Genomic DNA, 22,611 nt, shown 5'->3' with positions numbered 1-22,611 from the left:
TGGTGGAGCCAGCCCATTTTCCTTGGAGTATTTGTTTTGATGTGGGGGGGTGCATTGCTCCTTCATGGGAGAGGCCCCTCCTCCTGGCACTCGAGGCCCTTCCCCATCTGCCTCCACTGGTTTCCTGCCTCTGTTGCCTGAGAGCTCTGCCTCTCCACCTCCCCTGCCCAGCCACCATCAGCACTGGGAAATGACTGACCCACCCACCGCCTTCCCCCCGGGAAGCCCCATCTAGTGGGGCCCTCAGACATGGCCACAGAATACGTCAGTCAGTGTAACGTGGCTTCCAGTTTTGAGCTGTGAGGCTGACCGTCCCTTTGTGTGCCCATAATAGAGTGGAGCCCCTGCGGGTGTCTGGCCAGCCCCTCCACGCCCCACCACCTCTGCTGAGCCCCAGAGGTCAAGAGACCCTCAGAGGTCAGCTTGGGTGCCATGGGCTGTGATTGATGCCATTAGCGTGGTTTGATGTTCTCACCACCACCGTCCAGCAGTCTCCTCTCCCCAGGCCTGACCAGGGTGGTCCTTTCCTGGGGGTCTTATAGAGGTGACTTAACTGCAGTGGAAATGGAGGCTGAGGAGGAGCTAGCTGGGGGGGTGTGGGCGCAGGGGTCTCTCCAGGCAGAGGGGAGGGCAAGCGAAGGCCAAGCCCTGCCATCTCAGGCCTCGATGGACCTGTGTTGGTCTGTGTGTCGGATTCATGAGAAGCACTGGTGCAGGTAAGATAACTAAAAGAAGACAGGACACAAGGCTCCAGTCCTAGCTCTGAGCGAGCAGCATGACTTCTCTGGGCCTCAGTCTTCTCATCAGCAGAGTGGGGACGCCCTCTCACCTTCTGCCCAGGGGAGTTATGAGGTCACCTGAGGTCACAGCAGGGAAGTGATGTGTGGGCTGTGACTCGTTCTTCTGGAGAACGGGGTTAGGACAAGCTGAGGACACTTGCAAACAGCCCCCGGCATGCCCTGGTCATCTCCCCTTCTTTCCAGGGTCGGCTGGTCCAAACCAGGAAGTTGGGTTATTTCCCAAGTTCGTCTGTGAAGCCCTGCCCTGTGGACGGAAGGGTGAGTGCTTGTTCACAGAAGCGTCCAGAGTGGAGTGGCCGGTGGTGAGGGTGCTAGGGGCTGCTCCACCCACCACACCCTTGCTCAGTGGCTTTGCGAGCTGGGGACAGGGGATCCTGTGTCCTGAGGGTGGGTGGGCAGTGGGTGTGCTCTCCTCTGAAGGCTCAGCGATCGGGTGGGCATTATGTTAGGGTTTACGAACAGCTAAAATGGTGTCTTGGAAGCATTCATGAGGGATGAAGACAGACTGCTGCCTTCTCCAAGCCTGCGGGCTCTGAGTCCTCGGACCCTCGCGCTGCCCTAGGAGGGGAGCACTTCCTCAAGGAAGGGCCCAGAGCCAGACTCCACAATACTCAGAAAGAAGGCACCACAGAATTTCTGCACCCCAGCTGTGGGGCAGATTCTAGGATCTGTTACAAAAGGAACTTTAAGGGCAGTCAGCCTTAAATATATTGACCCCCTCCCCCTTCAAAAAATAAAAAAAGACAAGTGAAAGTGAAAATGCAAAACACTCCCTGTGGGTGCAGGCAGTCCCCAACACCGAGGATACCCTGGCTGTCCCCAGCCTGCTGGCCTCAGCCCCCAAACCCATCCACTTGCTTCTTCCACAAGGTCAGCCTGCCCCGGTGACGGAGAGAAGCTTTGCTGATAGATGAAGGGGACCCAGACAGCAGAGGAGAATGGTCACTAACTCCCAGAGTGGTCTGGGGCAGTCCCTTCCCCGCCGTAGGCCTCAGTTTCCCCATCTGCATGGCGAGCGTGGGCCCAGCCAGGCTGGCGAGCAGGAGGCCAAGTGGAGGGCTCTGAGGGAGGGCACCGGCCTGTGTGCAGCCCCCCAGGAGCAAGCTATCACAGACAAATGCACCTGTCTTCATGGCGGGGATGGTTGGGGGTCCTTACGTCCACTTGTGGAGAGACCCTGTGACATTCTGGTGTTCCCCTCCCAGCAGATGGAGCACCCTGACTGTTAGTTAGCAGCTCCTCACTCACTCACTCACTCACTCACTCACTCACTCACTCACTCACTCACTCACTCACTCACTCAGTTGATCAAATGCACCCCAGCAGCAGCTCTTCGGACACCCCAGCAGCAGCTCTTCAGGCACCCCAGCAGGCAGTCCGAGGTCCTGGCCGCCGGGACCTTGAGGTCCAGTGCAGGTGGGCTAAGTCGACAGACAGTCCTGGTCCCGTGCAGCCAGTACTGACCCAAGGGTCAGTGACAATGACAAGGCCCTCTGGCTTCTCCCCGTAGACCACTCCTTAACGGGACGTTAACATGAGTGTTCTCTCTTTCCAGCCACCCATCGGCCGGCCACCGTCCCGGGAGATCGACTACACCGCATACCCCTGGTGAGTAGGTCAAAGACTCAGGTGTGCACGCGGCACCTCAGTTGTGGGGGACATGGCCCCACAGTTGAGGGGACAGGCCCGGGGCCCAGGCTCCCCTCGGATGGCAGCACAGTTGTGCCCCCCTCTCTGCTCCCAGCCCCACGTCCCCACCTCCGTCTGCTCTGACTGGCCGGGGCCCGGTGGATCGACCTCCCTTCCTGGGCAGCAGTTTCCCATCTCTGAACAGATCGGCAGGGTCAGATATTTGGGGAATGAAACTGCCTTTGATTCAGTCTGCACACTGAGCTCCGACACACAGAATATATAAAACCGGCTGCCGCGCAGTCGACTCCGACTTGTGGCGACCCCGTGTGTGTCAGAGTAGAACTGTGCTCCACAGGGTTTTCAGTGGCTGATTTTTTCGGAAGTACATAGCCAAACCTTTCTTCGGAAGCACCTCTGGGTGGACTCGAACCCACAACCTTTTGGTTAGCAGCCGAATGTGCTAACCATTTTCACCTCCCAGCTACTAGTTATGTTATTAAAAAAACCATTGCCATCGAGTTGGTTCTGACTCATAGTGACCCTATAGGACAGAGTAGAACTGCCCCATAGGGTTTCCTAGGCTGTAAATCTTCATGGAAGCAGATTGCCACAACTTTCTCCCACAGAGCAGCTGGTGGGTTCGAACCGCCAAACTTTCGGTTAGCAGCTGAGCTCTTCTCCTTACGCTATATTGTTATTACTTTTTAAATAGCAACATACATCTGGGAAAAGAAACCCGGTCCGTTGGCATTACACTGAGCAGTTCTTCCAGGTCCTAGGGTCCTAGAAGCAGAAACCCACCCCTGGATGGCCAAGATCTGCAGTCACTGCCCTGGGGTGACCACAGGGTGCCAGGACCTGTAGGTACCACTGTCTGAGTTTCCATCGACCTGCTCTCCTTTGTGCCTGTCCGCATAGGCAGGCACTCGCTGCCACTTCCTAGCTGGCTTATTAGGGAGGTCAAAGCTTGGTGAGTCACAGTGGGCCCCCAGCACTGCACCTGGCCCCTAACAAGGGCTCCGCAGGCTTTTGGTGTCATCATGGTTACCAGGTCCTTCCTCCCAGCCCCTAACGACCTGCCTCGCTGTAGGTTTGCTGGCAACATGGAGAGGCAGCAGACAGACAACCTGCTCAAGGCCCACGCCAGCGGTACCTACCTGGTCCGGGAGCGGCCGGCTGAGGCGGAGCGCTTCGCAATCAGCATCAAGTACGTGGCAGCTTGGAGGTCAGAGGGACCCCCTCCCCAAAGAGACCCCGAACCATGGAGCCCATCCCCCACCAAGGCCTGGGCTTATAATTTATTGTCCAAACCAGGGCACTTGGGAGCGGAAGGGGCCCTGGCAATAAGGGCCAGACATCAGTCGGTAGACATAGGCGGGTCTGGACAGTCAGGCCGGCCGGGAGTGCCCAGATGCAGAGCTGGTGGGTGGAGCCTCAGGCAGAGGTGTGCAGGGCCACGGCAGGCCACGGCCCAGGAAAATTGGCCAAGACCAGGGCAGCCAGAAGCCTGGTGGTGGACAGGGCTGAACGGGGTGGCTGTAGGTCAGGAGGTAGGCAAAGGGAGGGGCTCGCGCTCCAGACGACTAGCCATCAGCCTGGGCCGGGGAGGCAGGAGGGCTGCCTGGCCTGGCAGTGACCGTGTGTACCCTGCCAGGTTCAATGACGAGGTCAAGCATATCAAGGTGGTGGAGAAGGACAGCTGGATCCACATCACAGAAGCAAAGAAGTTCGAAAGCCTCTTGGTAGGTGATTCCCCGAGGCCAGGAGGTGGGCCTCCGCTGCCCAGCCCAGCTCTCTGCAGGGGCCACACTGGGAATCCAGCCCCTCCACCATCCCTGTTGGCTTGTGCGGGCCAGAGACTGCCCCTGGGCTGGGGCTGCACTTCCTGGCGAGGAAAGATTCTTCCCAGAGTGGGGAGGATTTAGGGGGATAGTTTATGAGACATCTCAGAGAGCACAGGCCAGATCACAGCCCCTGAGCCCTGACTTCTGTCCTCCGAAACCTTGAGGCTGACACCATGGACAGTGAGTGGAGGCCCCAGCTGACCCTGGCCACCAACATCCCAGCAGCCCTTCACACTGAGCCCCCCCACCAAATCCAGAAACTTCACACACACGGCTTCTAACACCTCCCCCAGTGCCCCAACCAGAATGCAGCTAAAGGCATTGTGTTACCATTGCCGTGGATCCAACTCACAGTGACACTGTGTGTACAGAGTAGAACTGTCCCATAGGATTTTCAAGGGTGTGACCTTTCAGAAGCAGATCGCCAGGCCTTTCTTCCAAGGGTGGGTTTGAACTGCCAACCTTTTGGCTACTAGCCAAGCACTTAACTGTTTGTGCCACTTAGGGACTCCAGTTAAAGACGTAAAACCAAAAAACCAAACCCGTTGCCGTCAAGTCGATTCCAACTCATAGCAACCGCATAGGATAGAGTAGGACTGCCCCACAGGTTTTCCAAGCAGTGGCTGGTGGATTCCAGCTGCTGACTTTTTGGTTAGCAGCCATAGCCCCTAACCACGGCACCACCAGGGCTCCAGTTAAAGGCATAAGGCTTAAAAAATTATTCATATCTCTTCTTTTCTAAAATTGTATACACTGGGAGCATCTGAATACAGTGTCAAACTCTTAACGCAGGGGGCAATAGAAAAGCACTGAGTGAAACGAAGTATCCAAAGTCCCCTCCACCCATACCAAAAGCCCGTGTTAAGGTTCCAGACTGGGTCCTTACAGTCTCTGGTAGTGTAGCTTAGTGGTGGTTTCTGTCTTCCCTTCTAAAACAAAACACAGGCCACACTGTACTTGGTGTTCAGCCTCCTTTGCATCCCCAGCGGAGCAAGTCTTCGCCTTCCATTTCATGCTGGGACCCCGTTGGGATGTGCCCTCGTTTATAGGGGTGCGCCCTCTTGCTGGACACATGGGTGGACTCCAGTGTATTTCCGTGATGAACGGTGTCGCCCCAGCCTCCATGTGCACCCCTCTTGGCGTTCGTCATCCTTGGCTGATTGTTTGCTTTAGCAAAGTCCTTGGAAGAGTGATGGCCACGCCAAACGGCCTTCACCATGTTGACCACACACCGTGGCCGGATGCTGCGGGGGAGGAGGGGAAGGGGACTCAGAAGCTGAGGAGGTTGAAGGGCCAGGTGACTGGGGCAGGCAGGAAGACTGCCTGGAGGTGGTGGCAGCCAGTGAGCATGTGTGCCCGCAGGAGCTGGTGGAGTACTACCAGTGCCACTCACTCAAGGAGAGCTTCAAGCAGCTGGACACCACGCTCAAGTACCCCTACAAGTCACGGGAGCGCGTGGCCTGCAGGGCCTCCAGCCGGTCCCCAGGTAACGCCAGCGGCCACCAGCACTCAGAGCTCCTCTGGGTGTCTGCTGGCCGGTTCCCACTACCCCGTCCTCCCTGCCCACCAGCCCTCCTGGAGCCCTCCATGGGCCATGCTGACCTAGACCAGGGGCTCTCCCTGGCTCCTAATCCCAGGGTTGTGGGCAGTCCCCCACCCTGTGCATCGAAGTGCTGTCCTGTGGCACCATCCTGTGCCTCGGTGACAGACGGGGGGCCGGGCCCGGGTCACACAGTCACACAGCCCCTCGTAGTGTGCGTATGTGGGGCCCAGCCTGACCCCCCACCCAGCGCCTGCTCTGAGCTGCTGCTCTGCCCTTGGCCCCCAGCCTGGAGGTTAGCAGGGGTGTTGCTCACAGAGACCCTCGTGCTGGGAATTGCCACTGGTGGGGAGAGCAGGGCAGGGTCCCATCTGTCCTCAGGTGCCTGCTACAGCCCAGCCCCAGGGACCCCACTGTGAGGGATCCAGGCTGTGATAACATACCTGTGTTTATAGAGGGGCAGCCAAGGCCCAGGACAGGGAAGTGACCCGCCCCAGCCTGCCTGAGATTAGGGGTAGGGTGGGACTGGAACCCAGAGCACCTGCCTTCTAGCCCAGGGCTGTCTACTGAGCCTCCTGCATCCCCCGGCCCATGGGGACTGCAGGACCCTGGTCCCACCTGGGCAGAGCAGGGCCAGAGAGGGAGGACTGGCCAGCACCCAGCACCTCCTGGGGGCTGGGTTGGGGCTGGGCCCTTGGCCCACATAGTGTCCTTAAATCCCAGTGCAAGCCTGCCTGCAGGGCAGCTAGCCCGTTTGACTCCTAGGGAAGTGTGCAGAGAGAGGGTGACTGCTGGGCGGGACCCAGGGCCCCTGCTGTCCCCCTGCCCCCCTGCACGCCTTGCAGCCTGTCACATGTGAGCCTGTGAGTACGGTGGGCACTCCTCCGGCCCCGTTTCATGCTCTCTCTCGCCTCTTTGCAGCTTCCTGCGCTTTCTACAACTTTTCTTTTCTCAGTCCTCAGGGCCTCAGCTTTGCTTCTCAGGGCTCCTCCGCTCCCTTCTGGTCAGGTACCGCTGCCGCTCGGCATGGGGGGCGCACCTGGGCCAGCAAGGCTGGCCAGAGCTGCCCACAACCCTGCCTGGAGTGTCCCCAGCTGCCCGCAGAGCCCACCTGGGGGGCAGGGTGGGTGGGGATCTGGTGTGGGGAGTGGAAAAGGGGAGGAGAGGGTTTGGGAGGTGGGGTGGGGCTACTGCCAGCACCTGGGGACATGTCCGGGCTCAACACTGCCTCTCCGTGACCCCTCTGAAATGTGCCCACCCTGACGCCCACGACTCAGCCTCTCTTTCGTTAACCCTCATCGCTCCTCGAGAGCTTTGTCTCTGGCAGTTGAGAACCGCAGCAGCCAGCCTCAGTGGGCGGGTGGCTAGGACAGAGCCAGGGAGGAACAGTGTGTGTGGGGGGCCAGGCCTCCACTGCCAGAGCCAAAGCCCCCCCTTTCACCTGTCCGGGATCAGCCAGCTCCTCTGTGTTTCCCCTCGTCACAGTCATTGTCCCCTGCCCAGCAGGACTCCTGGGTCCCCAGCCAAGCTGGCTCCAGCTGGGCTTCTGGTTTGGTTTGGGGTTCTGGAATTGAGGATAGGGGCCAGATCCCTGGGTCCAATTTCATGCAGGAGGAGGCGGGGCTGGGCTGGGGTACTTCACTCATCCCTGTACCCCAGTGCCCAGAGATAGAGGGCCACCAGGGGACCCATGGGTGCTGTGATGATCAGAGCTCAGGGTGTCTGCCTTTTTCCCTCTGCATACTCCCAGACCCCTGTGGCTGCCCAGTGATGGGGAGTGACTGCCTATGGCCGTTTCAGTGAGGGCAGGGGCTCAAGGGTACCCTGTGCCCAGAGAGGGTCACCACAGAGGAGCGGGCAGCTGTGGGATCCGAGCCTATCCTCACACTCGATCCCCAGCTCTGCCTCCTTCCTCCGGGCATAGCGCCGGGCACCAGGAGAGGACCAGCTTGGCCCTTGGCCCCCAGCAGATGTGTGACACTGCCCTGTCATCCTGCAGTGTTCACGCCCCGAGTCATCGGCACGGCTGTGGCCAGGTATAACTTTGCAGCCCGGGACATGCGGGAGCTCTCATTGCGAGAAGGCGACGTGGTGAAGATTTACAGCCGCATCGGCGGGGACCAGGGCTGGTGGAAAGGCGAGGCCAATGGGCGGGTGAGTGGGCAGTCAGCCTCCAGGCTCCCCTGCGGACCACACGGGCCCAGCCTTGCTGTGGGTTCAGGGCGAGGGCCTTCTGGCCTCGGGCTCGGTGGGGCTCGGGTAGGCTCACACCACAGCCAGGGCCATGCCTCAGGCACCCTCTGACTGAGGTCACCCTGCATGCACACAGCAGCTGAAAAGCCTGGTGCCAGTGGGGAAACGGAGGCTGCAGAGATCTAGCCGGGCACTAGGAAGCAGACATACTGTCAGATCTGGACCCAGGCCTGATTCAGCCCTGTCCTGTTTTGTGCCACCTTCATGACCACTGCAGGGAGATAGGCCCAGTGTACCATCTTCAGACCACTCACAAGGGTCCAATCCCTGCTTGCAGGTGAGAGGAAGCAGGCCCGAGGGTGGACCATTTGTCCTTGCTGTACTCCTCTGCCTTTTTCCAAGGCCCAGTTTATGCCGTAGTGATGTGGGTGGGGAAAGACCTTGGTTCTGGCCACTCCCACCCTACACACCCTTCCCAAGCTCCTGGGGGGCCCACTGACTCCTCCCTGTTCACCCTGAGACCCTGCCCAACATCGAGGCTCCCTTGTCCCAGTACTGCCCTGGACCTCCTGGTCTCTTAGCATCTACGCAGCAGGGTCTCAGAGCTCCATGTGCCACTGATAAGGAATGAGCCCACACTGTGGTGGGAAACCCCGGTGGCGTAGTGGTTAAGTGCTATGGCTGCTAACCAAAAGGTCGGCAGTTCTAATCTACCAGGCGCTCCTTGGGAACTCTATGGGGCAATTCTACTCTGTCCTATAGGGTTGCTATGAGTTGGAAATGGCTCAACAGCAACAGGTTTTTTGTGGTGAAAAGCAGGTGTGGGCCAAGCTCAGCTTCCCTGGGGGCTGCAGCTGCCCAGAGGCGGGTCCACAAGGCTGCAATGTACTGGTCAGCCATGTCTCCCTTTGCTGACCATTTCATTACCAGGTAGCATGTGCCAGTCTGCCTCCACCTAGCATGAGAGCTACCCCTTGGAAGCCCTCGAATCTGATCTCTTTTCCACCCAACAGCCCCTCAGAAGTGTGAAGGCCATTGCATCCTAGGCAGCTGACCTGGACAGCCGGGACGATTGGCTCTCAAAGTAGTCCTTGGCTTACTAGCACTGGAAGCACCTGGGGCTGGGAGTTAATAAGCACACACCTGGACCCTGACCAGGTCAACTGAATCAAGCCAGTGATTCCCAGGTGATTTGTACAGATAGTCAAGTTTCAGAAGCCCTGGCTTAGAGTGCTATTAGATATTTCTGTTGATTTGACCCTTTTATCATTATGAAATGTCTCTTTTTATCTCTGACAATTCCAACTCATAGTGACCCTGCAGGACAGAGTAGAACTGCCCTGTGGAGTCAATTCCAACTCATAGCACCCTGTAGGACCGAGTCTACTTTACCAGTTATTAAGGCAACACCAGTTTTCTTTGTGCATGGAATGAATTACTTTCCACTTTCTGTCTCCCTATAAATAGATGGGATTTTTATAAACAATCTCTGTCTTTTAATAGGCATATGTAGTCCTTTTACATTTAATATAATCGCCAGGATATGGAGGTTTAAACCCACCATCTTACTGTTTGTTTTCTATTTGTCACAGCTATTCCTACTTTTTTTCTCTCTTCTTGCCTACTTTTGGATTAATCAATATTTTTTTACTGTCCCACTTCTCCTTCTCTTGATTGGTTTGTTGCACGGTTTTTCACTGTTGTTGAAGTGGTTACGTTAGAGGGTACAGCATAGCATGGGCCTTCGACTTCCTAGAGACTGACTACCTTACGTTAGTGTGTAGTTTTACTACTTTCAGACAATGCAAGGCCCTTACAACTTTAACTACATTCATTTTCTTTCCCACATTCATGCAAGTGTTGTCATGTATCCTTATTCTATGTATTTCTAAACCCACACGATGTTTTTATTTTAAGCATTTAATGTGCATGGAGATTTACCACCTACTTACCTTTCTCAGGGCTCCATCGAGACCATTTTCCTGCTGCCTGAGGTACCCTGTCTTTATTATTTTTTTTAATGTGAGTCTTCTACTAATAAATTCTCTCCATTTTTGTTGGATGTGAAAATACCGTTATTTTACTTTCCTTTTTTAATATTCTCTTGGTAAACAATTTTGTTCTGAGATAATATCAAGCTTAAAGAAAAGTTGCCGTAGTACAGAGAACTCCTGTACGCCCAGATTTATCAGTTTTGAGAGGGGCCTCGTTTACTTTATCATTTGCTGTGTGTGTACTTAGTTTTTCCTAAACCATCCGAGAGTTCATTGCAGCATTTGCCCCTAAATACTTCGGTGCGTTTTGCTCAAGATCAGCAACATTCCCCTGCATGAACACATTATGATTATTAAATCAGGAAATTTAGCTTTGATAAAGTACCATTATCTAATCCACAGTTGTGAAATGGCAGTAGTGGTGTCAGAACCTAACTTCAGGGGCAATAATAACCAGCATCAGCCCAAACCTGACTCCCATGAGGTGGAGATCAGACACACCTCCATCGTCCAACTTTTTTACCAGCTCTGACACCAGCCATCCCTCCCACAGCACTCTGCTTCTCTTCTGGATTTGATAATCCCTTGCAGTGGCCACACAGAACTCACAGACCATACTTACAGTTAAGTGATTTATAAAAGGAAATAACAGGGTACAACTCAGAATCAGATCAGGAAACACAAAGGCAAAGCCTGGAAGGCTCCCTGAAGAGGAGAGCCCATTCCTTCCTTCTTCAGTGCAAGAGAGCTCTCTCAGCTCCCCTTGGCTGTGCAAGCAAGCAGGCCCTCCTCTCTGCCATGCACGCCCCTCTCAGCCACGCAGGCTTCCTCTCAGCCCCCTCGGGACAGGGCTCCTCTCGGCCCCCTCAGGACAGGCTTCCTCTCAGCCCCCTCAGGACAGGCCTCCTCTCGGCCCCCTCAGGACAGGCTTCCTCTCAGCCCCCTCAGGACAGGCCTCCTCTCGGCCCCCTCAGGACAGGCCTCCTCTCGGCCCCCTCAGGACAGGCCTCCTCTCGGCCCCCTCGGGACAGGCCTCCTCTCGGCCTTGCTTTCACCACCGACTCTGCTACAGGACCTCTTCAGGGCCTGTCCCTGCTGATGCTGCCACTGGGTCCCTTCTGGACCTCTCGCTGTCATCGGTGTTACAGCCTTTGACCCATGTTACGGCTCTCTTAGGAGGCTCCTTGCCTCCTTTGTTTCTGCTCCTCTCTTCTTTCTTGCATTTTCTCCTTTCTGCTTCTTCCTACTTCCTGTCTGAAAAACCTCTATGGGGTTGGCTCCGTATATACACAAACTCTTTGTCAAGTTCAAGGCATGGCAATCCCACCAGGGCCATAAATTGACCAATCCCCTCTCGGTAGGCCACAGACACTTAATTTGCGTAGTAGGCTATGATAACTTAATTTTCCTAGTCTACAGACACTTTATTTGCATAATCTATTGACCAATCCCTGCAAGATGCATACCAATCACAGGGTAGGCTGCAGTCCAGGACCAGACAAAAAATAGCAAACCAAAAGTAGTTTACAGCTTACCCAGGAAGTGTCAATTAACCGGGACAAAAGTAACAAATCCTCTGCAAAAACTAGGGCAAAGGTAACTCCTCAGGGTTTAGGGGGAACATCTTTCAAGCTGTTTCTCCAAAGAACCAAGACGAAAGGCCACATAAAGGAACTCATTTCACCACAGCAGTTCATATTTGCATTTCACCAATTGTCTCAGTAATGTCTTCTGAAGCTGTTTGTCACGGGTCCTGGATCCAACCCAGCATCCTGAATTGCATTTCCTTGTCTAATCTAGGACAGTTCCTCAACCTTCTCCATGTTCCATGACCTTGACATTTCTGAAGAGTATAGGCCAGTTATTTTTGTAGAATGTCCCTCAATTTAGGTTTGTTGTTTTCTTATGATTAGATTGGGGTTATACTTTTTTTTTTTTTTTTTAATAATTTTTATTGTGCTTTAAGTGAAAGTTTACAAATCAGGTCAGTCTCTCACACAAAAACTCACATACACCTTGCTACACACTCCCAATTACTCTCCCCCGAGACAGCCTGCTCTCTCCCTCCACTCTCTCTTTTCCTGTCCTTTTCGCCAGCTTCTAACCCCCTCCACTCTCTCATCTCCCCTCCAGGCAGGAGATGCCAACATAGTCTCAAGTGTCCACCTGATCCAAGAAGCTCACTCCTCACCAGCATCCCGCTCCAACCCATTGTCTAGTCCAATCCATGTCTGAAGAGTTGGCTTGGGGAGTGGTTCCTGTCCTGGGCCAACAGAAGGTCTGGGGGCCATGACCACCGGGGTCCTTCCAGTCTCAGTCAGACTATTAAGTCTGGTCTTATGAGAATTTGGGGTCTGCATCCTACTGCTCTTCTGCTCCCACAGGGGTTTTCTGTTGTGTTCCCTGTCAGTGCAGTCATCGGTTGTACCCGGGCACCATCTAGTTCTTCTGGTGTCAGGATGATATAGTCGCTGGTTCATGTGGCCCTTTCTGTCTCTTGGGCTCGTAATCATCCTTGTGTCCTTGGTGTTCTTCATTCTCCTTTGATCCAGGTGGGTTGAGACCAATTGATGCATCTTAGATGGCTGCTTGCTAGCATTTAAGACCCCAGACGCCACTCTTCAAAGCAGGATGCAGAATGTTCTCTTAATAGATTTTATTATGCCAGTTGACTTAGATGTCCCCTGAAACCATGGTCCCCAAACCCCTGCCCATGCTATGCTGGCCTTCGAAGCATTCAGTTTATTCAGGAAACTTCTTTGCTTTTGGTTTAGTCCAATTGTGCTGACCTCCCCTGTACTGTGTGCTGTCTTTCCCGTCACCTAAAGTGTTTTTTTTTTTTAAAGTAGTTCTTATCTACTATTTAATTAGTGAATATCCCTCTCCCATCCTCCCTCCCTCCCCCATCTCGTAACCACAAAAGAATGTTTTCTTCTCAGTTTAAACTATTTCTCAAGTTCTTATAATAGTGGTCTTATACAATATTTGTCCTTTTGCAACTGACTAATTTCACTCAGCATAATGCCTTCCAGGTTCCTCCATGTTATGAAATGTTTCACAGATTCCTCACTGTTCTTTATCGATGCGTAGTATTCCATTGTGTGAATATGCCATAATTTATTTATCCATTCATCCGTTAATGGGCATCTTGGTTGCCTCCATGTTTTTGCTATTGTAAACAGTGCTGCAGTGAACAAGGGTGTGCATATATCTGTTCATGTAAAGGCTCTTATTTCTCTAGGATATATTCCAAGGAGTGGGATTGCTGGATCGTATGGTAGTTCTATTTCTAGCTTTTTAAGGAAGCGCCAAATTGATTTCCAAAGTGGTTGTATCATTTGACATTCCCACCAACAGTGTAGAAGTGTTCCAGTCTCTCCACAGCCTCTCCAACATTTATTCTTTTGTGTTTTTTGGATTAATCCCAGCCTTGTTGGAGTGAGATGAAATCTCATTGTAGTTTTGATCTGCATTTCTCTAATGGCTAATGATCGTGAACATTTTCTCATATATCTGTTAGCTACCTGAATGTCTTCTTCAGTGAAGTGTCTATTCATATCTTTTGCCCATTTTCTAATTGTGTTATTTGCCTTTTTGCAGTTTCATGTAGATTTTAGAGATCAGGCGCTGATCAGAAATGTCATAGCTAAAACCTTTTTCCCAGTCTGTAGGTAGTCTTTTTACTCTTTTGGTGAAGTCTTTGGATGAGCATCAGTGTTTGATTTTTAGGAGCTCCCAGTTATCTAGTTTTTCTTCTATGTTCTTTATAATGTTTTCTATACTGTTTATGCCATGTATTAGGGCTCCTAACGGTGTCCCTATTTTTTCTTCCATGATCTTTATCGTTTTAGATTTTATATTTAGGTCTTTGATCCATTTTTAGTTAGTTTTTGTGCATGGAGTGAGGTATGGGTCTTGTTTCATTTTTTTGCAGATGGATATCCAGTTATGCCAGCACCATTTGTTAAAAAGACTGTCTTTTCCCCCATTTAACTGTTTTGGGGCCTTTGTCAAATATCAGCTGCTCATATGTGGATGGATTTATGTCTGGATTCTCAATTCTGTTCCATTGGTCCATGTATCTGTTGTTGTACCAGTACCAGGCTCTTTTGACTACTGTGGCGGTATAATAGGTTCTAAAATCAGGTAAAGTAAGGCCTCCTACTTTGTTCTTCTTTTTCAGTAATGCCTTATTTATCCGGGGCCTCTTTCCCTTCCATATGAAATTGGTGATTTGTTTCTCCATCTCATTAAAGAATGTTGTTGGGATTTGGATCGGAATTGCATTAAATGTATAGATCGCTTTTGGTAGAATAGATATTTTTATAATGTTAAGTCTTCCTATCCACGAGCAAGGTATGTTCTTCCACTAACGTAAGTCTCTTGGTTTCTTGCAGAAGTGTACTGTAGTTTTCTTTGTATAAGTCCTTTACATCTCTGGTAAGATTTATTCCTAAGTATTTTACCTTCTTGGGGGCTACTGTAAATGGCATTGATTTGGTGATTTCCTCTTCGATGTTCTTTTTGTTGGTGTAGAGGAACCCAACTGATTTTTGTATGTTCATCTTGTATTCTGATACTCTGCTGAACTCTTCTATTAGTTTCAGTAGTTTTCTGGAGGATTCCTTAGAGTTTTCTGTGTATAAGATCATGTCATCTGCAAATAGAGATACTTTGACTTCTTCCTTGCCAATCTGGATGCCTTTATTTCTTTATCTAGCCTAATTGCTCAGGCTAGGACTTCCAACACAATGTTGAATAAGAGCAGTGATAAAGGGCATCCTTGTCTGGTTCCCGTTCTCAATGGGAATGTTTTCAGGCTCTCTCCACGTAGGGTGATGTTGGCTGTTGGCTTTGTATAAATGCCCTTTATTATGTTGAGAAATTATCCTTCTATTCCTATTTTGCTGAGAGTTTTTATCATAAATGAGTGTTGAACTTTGTCAAATGCCTTTTCTGCATCAATCGATAAAATCATGTGATTCTTGTCTTTTGTTTTATTTATGTGGTGGATTACATTAATTGTTTTTCTAATGTTGAGCCATCCCTGCATACCTGGTATGAATCCCACTTGGTCATGGTGAATTATTTTTTTGATATGTTGTTGAATTCTATTGGCTAGAACTTTGTTGAGGATTTTTGCATCTACATTCATGAGGGATATAGGTCTATAATTTTCTTTTTTTGTGGTGTCTTTACCTGGTTTTGGTATCGGGGATATGGTGGCTTCATAGAATGAGTTTGGGAGTATTCCGTCCTTTTCTATGCTCTGAAATACCTTTAGTAGTAGTGGTGTTAGCTCTTCTCTGAAAGTTTGGTAGAACTCTGCAGTGAAGCCCTCCAGGCCAGGGCTTTTTTTTGTTGGGAGTTTTTTGATTACCTTTTCAATCTCTTCTTTTGTTATGGGTCTGTTTAGTTGTTCAACCTCTGTTTGTGTTAGTTTAGGTAGGTAGTGTTTCTAGGAATTCATCCATTTCTCCTAGGTTTTCAAATTTGTTTGAGTATAGTTTTTCATAGTAATCTGATATGATTCTTTTAATTTCAGTTGGGTCTGTTATAATATCGCCCATCTCATTTCTTATTCGGGTTATTTGCTTCCTCTCCTGTTTTTCTTTTGTCAGTTTGGCCAACAGTTTATCAATTTTGTTGAGTTTTTCAAAAAAAACAGCTTTTGGTCTTCTTAATTCTTTCAATTGTTTTTCTGTTTTCTATTTCATTTAGTTCAGCTCTAATTTTTATTATTTGTTTTCTTCTGGTGCCTGTGGGCTTCTTTTGTTGCTCTTTTTCAGGTTGTAGGGATAGTTCTTTGATTTTGGCCCTTTCTTCTTTTTGGATGTGTGCATCTATTGATATAAATTGGCCTCTGAGCACCGCTTTTGCTGTGTCCCAAAGGTTCTGACAGGAAGTGTTTTCATTCTCATTGGATTCTATGAATTTCTTTATTCCATCCTTAACGTCTTCTGTAATCCAGTCTTTTTTGAGCAGGGTATACTTTTTTTTATTGTTCAGTTTCCAAGTGTTTGATTTCTTTTCCCTGCTTTTCCTGTTCTTGATTTCCACTTTTATGGCCTTATGGTCAGAGAAGATGCTTTGTAATATTTCGATGTTTTGGATTCTGCTAAGGCTTGCTTTATGACCTAATATGTGGTCTATTCTAGAGAATGTTCCATGTGCACTAGAAAAGAAAGTATACTTGGTTGCTGTTGGGTGGAGTGTTCTGTATATGTCTACAAGGTCAAATTGGCTGATGGTGGCATTTAGATCTTCTGTGTCTTTATTGAGCTTCTTTCTGATTGTCCTGTCCTTCACCGAAAGTGGTGTGTTGAAGTCTCCTACTATTATTGTGGAGCTGTCTGTCTCACTTTTCAATGCTGATAGAGTTTGTTTTATGTATCTTACAGCCCTGTCATTGGGTGCATAAATATTTAATATGGTTATATCTTCTTAGTGTATTGTCACTTTAATCATTATATAGTGTCCTTCCTTATCCTTTCTGATGGATTTAACTTTAAAGTCTATTTTGTCAGAAATTAATATTGCCACTTCTGCTGTTTTTTGATTGTTGTTTGCTTGATATATTTTTTTCCATCCTTTGAGTTTTAGTTTGTTTGTGTCTCTAAGTCTAAGGTGTGTCTCTTGTAGGCAGCACATAGACGGATCTTGTTTTTTAACCCATTCTGCCACTCTCTGTCTCTTTATTGGCGCATTTAGTCCATTTACATTCAGGGTAATTATGGATAGGTATGAATTTTTTTAAGAATTTAGTGCTATCATTTTGATGTCTTTTTTTGTGTGTTTTTAATGATGTCTTTTCATTGTCCTCCAGCCTCCATTGTTTCCTTAGGAAAGTCTGTTGACAGTCCTAATGTTGATCTTGGAAGGTAATATCTCCACTCTTCTCCCCTGAGCTACCTATAAAAAAAATTATTTTGCCTTCGGTTTTCATCAGTGTTACCACAATGTGCCTGTGTGTGGTTTTCTTTGAATTTATTCTACTTGGGATTTGTAGTGATTTTTGAATATGTGGCTTGATATCCGTCATCAGTTTTGGAACTTTCTCAGCCAGCATAGAATGTACCTGCTTCATTTTCTGTCTTTTCTCATTTGAGGGTTCCATTCATACAGATGTTATATCTTTGTACCATGGCCCGTCTAGTGTTTGCACTGTCTCCTATTGACCTATCTTCCAGTTTATTCACCTTCTCCTCTACTTTATCTATTCTGCTGTAAAATCCTTTAAATGAATTCTCAATGCCAGTCATTGCATTTTTCAGCCCTAGGATTCTCTTTCATTTCTGATTTCAGTTCTCTGGTGCTATTGTCCTCCTTTTTATCAGTTTTCTTAAACATGTAAACCAGAGTTATTTAAATTCCCTGATTGATAACTTCGGTATCTGAATTACCTGTGGGCTGGTTTTTATTGTCTGCATGTTCTTCTAGTTTTTGTTATTTGGTTCTGATTGAATGCAGAGCTAGTGTATTAAAAAAAAGAAAGAAATAGAAAGAAAAATTTTTTAATTGTACAAGCTCTTAATGATGTTATTCTCCTCTATTGAGAATTTTATTTCCTTCTGGCTGGTAGATAGAGGTGAGAAGATCATCATAAACTGGTCAATGCTGGCATACATCTGGGTTTCCCTTACTCCTGGGTCATGGCTTCACCAGACACTGCTCCCCCTTGAATAAAGCAAGGGCTTTTACCAAAGCCCTTCTGCTTGGCGGTCCTGGCTTAGGACCCTGGAAGCCTGGGGGCTGAGTCTACTGGACTTTTGCTTTTTAATTGACTTTTTGTGTGTGTGCGCTTTAGGTGAAAGTTTACAACTCAAGTTAGTTTCTCATACAAAAACTCATGCACACATTGTTCCATGACCCTAGTTGCTGTCCCTGTAATGTGATAGCACACTCCTCCTTTCCACCCTGGATTTCCCATGCCCATTCAACCCGCTTCTATCCCAGTCTACCTTCTCATCTCACCGCTGGAGAGGAGCTACCCATTTAATCTCATGTATCTACTTGAACTAAGAAGCACTCTCTTCACAAGTATCATTTTATGTCTTAGAGTCCAGTCTAATCTTTGTTTGAAAAGTTGGCCTTGGGAATGGTTTTAGTTCTGGGTTAACAGAGTCCAGGGGCCATGTCTTCTCGGGTTCCTCCAGTCTGAGTCAGACCATTACGTCTAGTTCTGCATCCCACTTTTCTCCTGCTCTGTCAGGGACTCTCTGTTGTGTTCCCTGTCAATAAGGGCAGTCATTGGTGGTAGCTGGGTACCATCTAGTTCTTCTGGTCTCAGGCTGATGGAATCTCTGGCTTATGTGGCCCTTTTTGTCTCTTGGGCTCATATTTTCCCTGTATCTCTGGTGTTCTTCATTCTCTTTTGCTCCAGGTGGGTTGGGACCAGTTGATGCATCTTAGATGGCTGCTTGCCTCCACGGGACTTTTAAAGGGTCCCTATTTCTAAAAACCTGTACTCACAACCACACATGCACATACATGATCCTGTCTTCTCTTTCAGATTGGCTGGTTTCCTTCAACATACGTAGAAGAGGAGGGCATCCAATGACAGCAGGTGCTCGGACCAGACTCAAGGATTTTCTCGGAAGAGTGGCTCCAGCTCTGAAGTCGGTCTCTAGCTCCATGACTCAGAGGGAAAATGCCCACCAACCTTCCAGGATTCAGCAGCCCTAGGGGTGGGGTGGGTGTTCAGTGTCCTAACCATGAATCGTTCCACCATCAGTGTGCCCTCGTGACCTGCACAGGGCATGCTACTTGTACATAGAGGAAACCTGGGCTAGCCCTGCTGAGGGTGCCATCACCCACAGCACCAAGGGGGTGGGTGCCCATGGCGTTATGGGCAGGCCCTGGGTGACTGATGAGGCCAGAACACATCGCTTGCTCGTCCTGCTGAGATGGTGTTCAGGAGCCTAGGTTTAAGCAGCAGAGGCTGCCCCAGAGAGGGCTGGGGACGGGGGGAGGACTGCTTCAGCCCCTCCTGCTCAGCCTGGCTGCTCAGCCCGCCTGTTTTCTGCTGCTCGCTCTGTCTCCCAGGGTGAGGCTCTGGTCCTCGAGAGGCAGGAAGGTCCAGGGCCAGCTGTCTGCTGTGACCCCTGCTCAGCCCGGCTGTGCTTGGGTGTAGAAGAAGAGAGCATTGCAGGGGGGCTCTGTGCACTCCCCCCAACTCCCAGAACTTCCCCTTGACTTCCACTCTGCCCTCAGCACCAGGGGAGGCGGGGACCCCACAGGGCAGGCCTCTCTTAGGTAGCGGCCTTAGGAACAATGAAATTGCTTACCCTACTGCCCAGTCAATGGTACTGTCCTTCCCCCTCGTCCTGAGAGTCCCTCCCTGAATCCCAAGAATGTGTCTGCCCTGCCCTGCTGCCAGGCAGATCCATATTTTGAAAACCCTAAAATGGGCCAGGAAGAAAACAGGGGTTTCCCCCACTTTTGGTCCCTGCTGCTCACATTCCTCCCCAGAAGGAGACTCCATCATTCACACCCCGGTGGACCTATCTGGGCTCCTTGGATCCTGCAAGGTTGTCCCTGGAGGTCTTCCCAGCCTTTGCACAGGACATCTGTTCCAGCTCTTGCCGGGTCTTTCTCCAAAGGGCTCCTGCAGTCTATAAACCAGGCCCATGGCCAGCCTGAAATAAGTGCTCTTTTGGGGTACCTCTATCCCCTTTCCTCCCCCTTTCTGGCATCTCCTAGCCTTTGGCCTTTGACTGGCATGGTCAGACCCCATTTGCTTTACCCTCATGTTACATGGGACCTAGTGACATGTCTCCCTCTGAGCTCCGTGCCAAAGCTGCTGTGAGGCCTGGGTCCCAGGTGGCCCCCTCTCCTTCTGCTCAGCTGCATGGCCCTGTGTGAGGAAGAGGGTGTTGGGGAGGCTGGTCCCTGCCGGGAAGGATGCTGGTTACTGCGCTGCGGCCTGGGGATTCCTTTCTGAGCTCAGCCTTTGACCTCCGAGCTGGGATGACATACCCAGAATCCTAGGGCATGGAGAAGAGGCAGGGGCCACCAGAAAGGTGATGCTCACCTGGGGGAATGAAGAAGAAAGCCTGGAGAGACTGGAGAAATGAGGGAGATGCTTGGGGCTGGTGGGGCAAGAAGGGCACGAAGGTTAGACTCGGAGGGAGTGTTCTGGGATCCTTATCTGTGTCAGGTGCACCAAGCACTTTGTGAGTGACCTTCGGCTCAGCTGGCCCGGCAGGGAGCGGGGAGGGAGCAGGGAAAAAACCAGCCTCCTTGTGTTTACTGTTGTCAGAAACTTTTTTTTTTTTTAGCTTTGTTTTTTTAAGGGGAAAAAGTTTGTAATTATGTCATCCAAATCCCCCATTATGTATCTGTGAACGATAGGAAAAGATTTTATAGAGCAAGAAAATGACGTATATTTTAGTTCCTCACACAAGTCATCATGATAACGAAGGGTACTGAGGGGAAAATATGTAGAGCCCTCGTTTTTGTGAAATTTTTGTTCTGTTTTTGTTTACTTTAAAATTTGTATTTGGTTTTGTTTGTTTTTTGCACTGACCAGGATGGGAGGAGGGCTGGGGAAGGCTGGGGTGCGGTGGTTTTGCCAAGAAGGAGGGGCGCCCCTGAAGTAGCTTAGGGTTGGGACCTGGGACTTAGCTGTGAACACAGGAGCCCAATGCATGCGGTTCAGGGATGGGGTTTCCGCAGCCTGCGACTACCCCAAATGGAACACAAACTGTACATTTGCCAATGGGTTTTTTCAGACCATGGTTTTTACTGCAAATAAACCTCTGTTTCTTTCTGCAGGAGTGGTTGGCCTTTCATGCCACGGCAGGGGTGGAGAGGGGGACAGAGGGGTGGAGGCTTTCTGCAGGAGAGGGAGTGGGGGAGTGCATTCCTCTGCCTGGGAGGAGAAGCCCCCCACCCAGTAGGCTCTTCCCCAGCGGGGTGCCTGCCTATGTCACATGCAAGGCCTAGGGGTGGCCCAGCTGCACGTCGAGGCCACAGGCCTGGAGGAGACAGTGGCCACGGCCGGTTCTTAGCCATCTAGTGCTGCTGTAGCAGAGATGCCACAGGTGGATGGTGTCTCAGTCAGCTAAAAAAAAAACCCAGTGCCATCGAGTTGATTCCGACTTATAGCAACCCTATAGGACAGAGTAGAACTGCCCCATAGAGTTTCCAAGTCAGCTAGCACAGCTCTAATGCAAATAGCACAAGTCGATGGCTTTAACGAAGAGAAATTTATTCTTAGTCTAAGGGGCTAAAAGTCCAATTTCAGGATGCCGGCTTCAGGGAAAGGCTCTCTCTCTCTGTCACTCTGGGGGAAGGTCCTTGTCATTAATCTTACTCAGTTGAGGAGCTTCTCAGTGCAGGGACCCTGGGTCCAAAGGACACGCTATTCTCCTGGTTCTTGTTTCTCGGTGGTATGAGGTCCCCATGTCTCTCTGCTTGTTTCTCTCTTTTCTATTTCAAAAGAGATTGGCTTAAGACAAAACCTAATCTTGTAGATTGAGTCCTGCCTCATTGACATAACTGACACTAATCCCACGTCATCAACATCATAGAGGTAGGATTTACAACAAATAGGAAAATCACACCAGATGACAAAATGTTGGACAGTCACACAATACGGGGAATCACAGCCTAGCCAAGTTGACACATATTTTGAAGGACACAACTCAGTCCATGACAGTCACCAACCAGGCACTTTCTCCAGCTGGCACAGAGCCACGGGCATCCCACACTGTGACCCATGGAATCCTCCCAGAAGCCCTCAGGTTCTCATTCTGACGAATTTCAGTCTTTACCCCAGGTAGTCCCTTGGGCATCTTCTCCTCCTGAGCCTCGGTTTCCTTGTATATGTACTGGACATAAAAATAGTACTCTCTCTATGAGCATAGGTTCTGTCATCTAGGATAGAGAAGATCAAATAACAAGATAAAAATGTATTTCCCTCTCACAGGAAAGCAGTCCAGAGGCAGTGGTCCGAGGAATTGGCACCTACCCTGTGCTGTCAGGAGGCCAGGCTCCTTTCTTCCCCCTCCCTTGCACCGCATGCTCTTCTCATGGTCCAAGATGGCTGCTGGGGTTCCTGCAGGCGAGGCGCATACCACGCTCCCCTCACATGTCCTAGCCAGGATCAGTGTGGGGCCACTCTTGGCTGTGGTGGAGGCTGGAAAATGCAGGGCTTGAACTGGTCCCACGGCCACCCTGGAGAACAGTGGGGTCCTGTTAGCTCATGTGACAGGAGAGCATAGCTGCTGGGCCTCCAGCCACCTGCCACGGAGCTGGTCTCATGGGGCAGGGTGGGGGAAGAGTTGCCTGACTGGCACTCAGCAAATGACAGATGTTACCCTTCAGGGAGGAGCCAACACTAAGCCCCAGCCTCTCTGACCCAGAACCTGGCCAGGCAGCTGCCTGTGCCCCGAGGACCAGTGGGGCTGTCATCTCTTATCCCCTGTTGAGGTCCTGAGAGGGTTTCTCAGGCTGCAGCCACCCCCCTGCTCTGCAAGTTCTCCAGTCCATGCATGGATGAAGGCAAGGGGCTGACGCTGTCTGTCCAGCCAGGCTTGGGACACTCTGAGAAGCGTCCGAGAGGCCCTCGGAGCTGTGACGGCTTGCAGGGGGAGCTCTCAGCG

General features: G+C 50.5%; 1 protein-coding gene and 1 long non-coding RNA gene across 5 annotated transcripts in view; one reads left to right on the top strand and one right to left on the bottom strand.

Moving 5' to 3' along the window:
* Positions 1-20,778, top strand: part of VAV2 (vav guanine nucleotide exchange factor 2) — a 210,219-nt gene extending 189,441 nt beyond the window's left edge. For 2 of the 4 annotated variants that reach the window (XM_064290621.1, XM_064290620.1), the window contains exons 21-28: positions 984-1,058; positions 2,356-2,408; positions 3,523-3,639; positions 4,087-4,174; positions 5,639-5,762; positions 7,816-7,970; positions 8,146-8,346; positions 18,516-20,778. In XM_064290621.1, coding sequence (XP_064146691.1) covers positions 984-1,058; positions 2,356-2,408; positions 3,523-3,639; positions 4,087-4,174; positions 5,639-5,762; positions 7,816-7,970; positions 8,146-8,277 — 744 coding nt within the window. In that variant the 3' untranslated portion in view covers positions 8,278-8,346; positions 18,516-20,778. Of the gene's footprint in view, positions 1-983; positions 1,059-2,355; positions 2,409-3,522; positions 3,640-4,086; positions 4,175-5,638; positions 5,763-6,737; positions 6,825-7,815; positions 7,971-8,145; positions 8,347-18,515 lie in introns of all 4 variants that reach the window. The other 2 variants (XM_064290623.1, XM_064290622.1) reach the window with 2 other exon arrangements.
* LOC135232326 (uncharacterized) lies at positions 20,264-22,265 on the bottom strand. Its single transcript, XR_010322880.1, has 2 exons — positions 21,978-22,265; positions 20,264-21,883 (listed from the first exon to the last, which is right to left on the bottom strand). It is a non-coding gene; the product is annotated as an uncharacterized LOC135232326 (long non-coding RNA).
* Between the last annotated feature and the right edge of the window lie 346 nt (positions 22,266-22,611).

This window comes from Loxodonta africana, chromosome 9 (assembly GCF_030014295.1).
Source record: "Loxodonta africana isolate mLoxAfr1 chromosome 9, mLoxAfr1.hap2, whole genome shotgun sequence".
Classification (NCBI taxonomy): domain Eukaryota; kingdom Metazoa; phylum Chordata; class Mammalia; order Proboscidea; family Elephantidae; genus Loxodonta; species Loxodonta africana.
The sequence above is the reverse complement of the archived record's forward strand: the minus strand, read 5'-3'. Positions and strand labels throughout refer to the sequence as shown.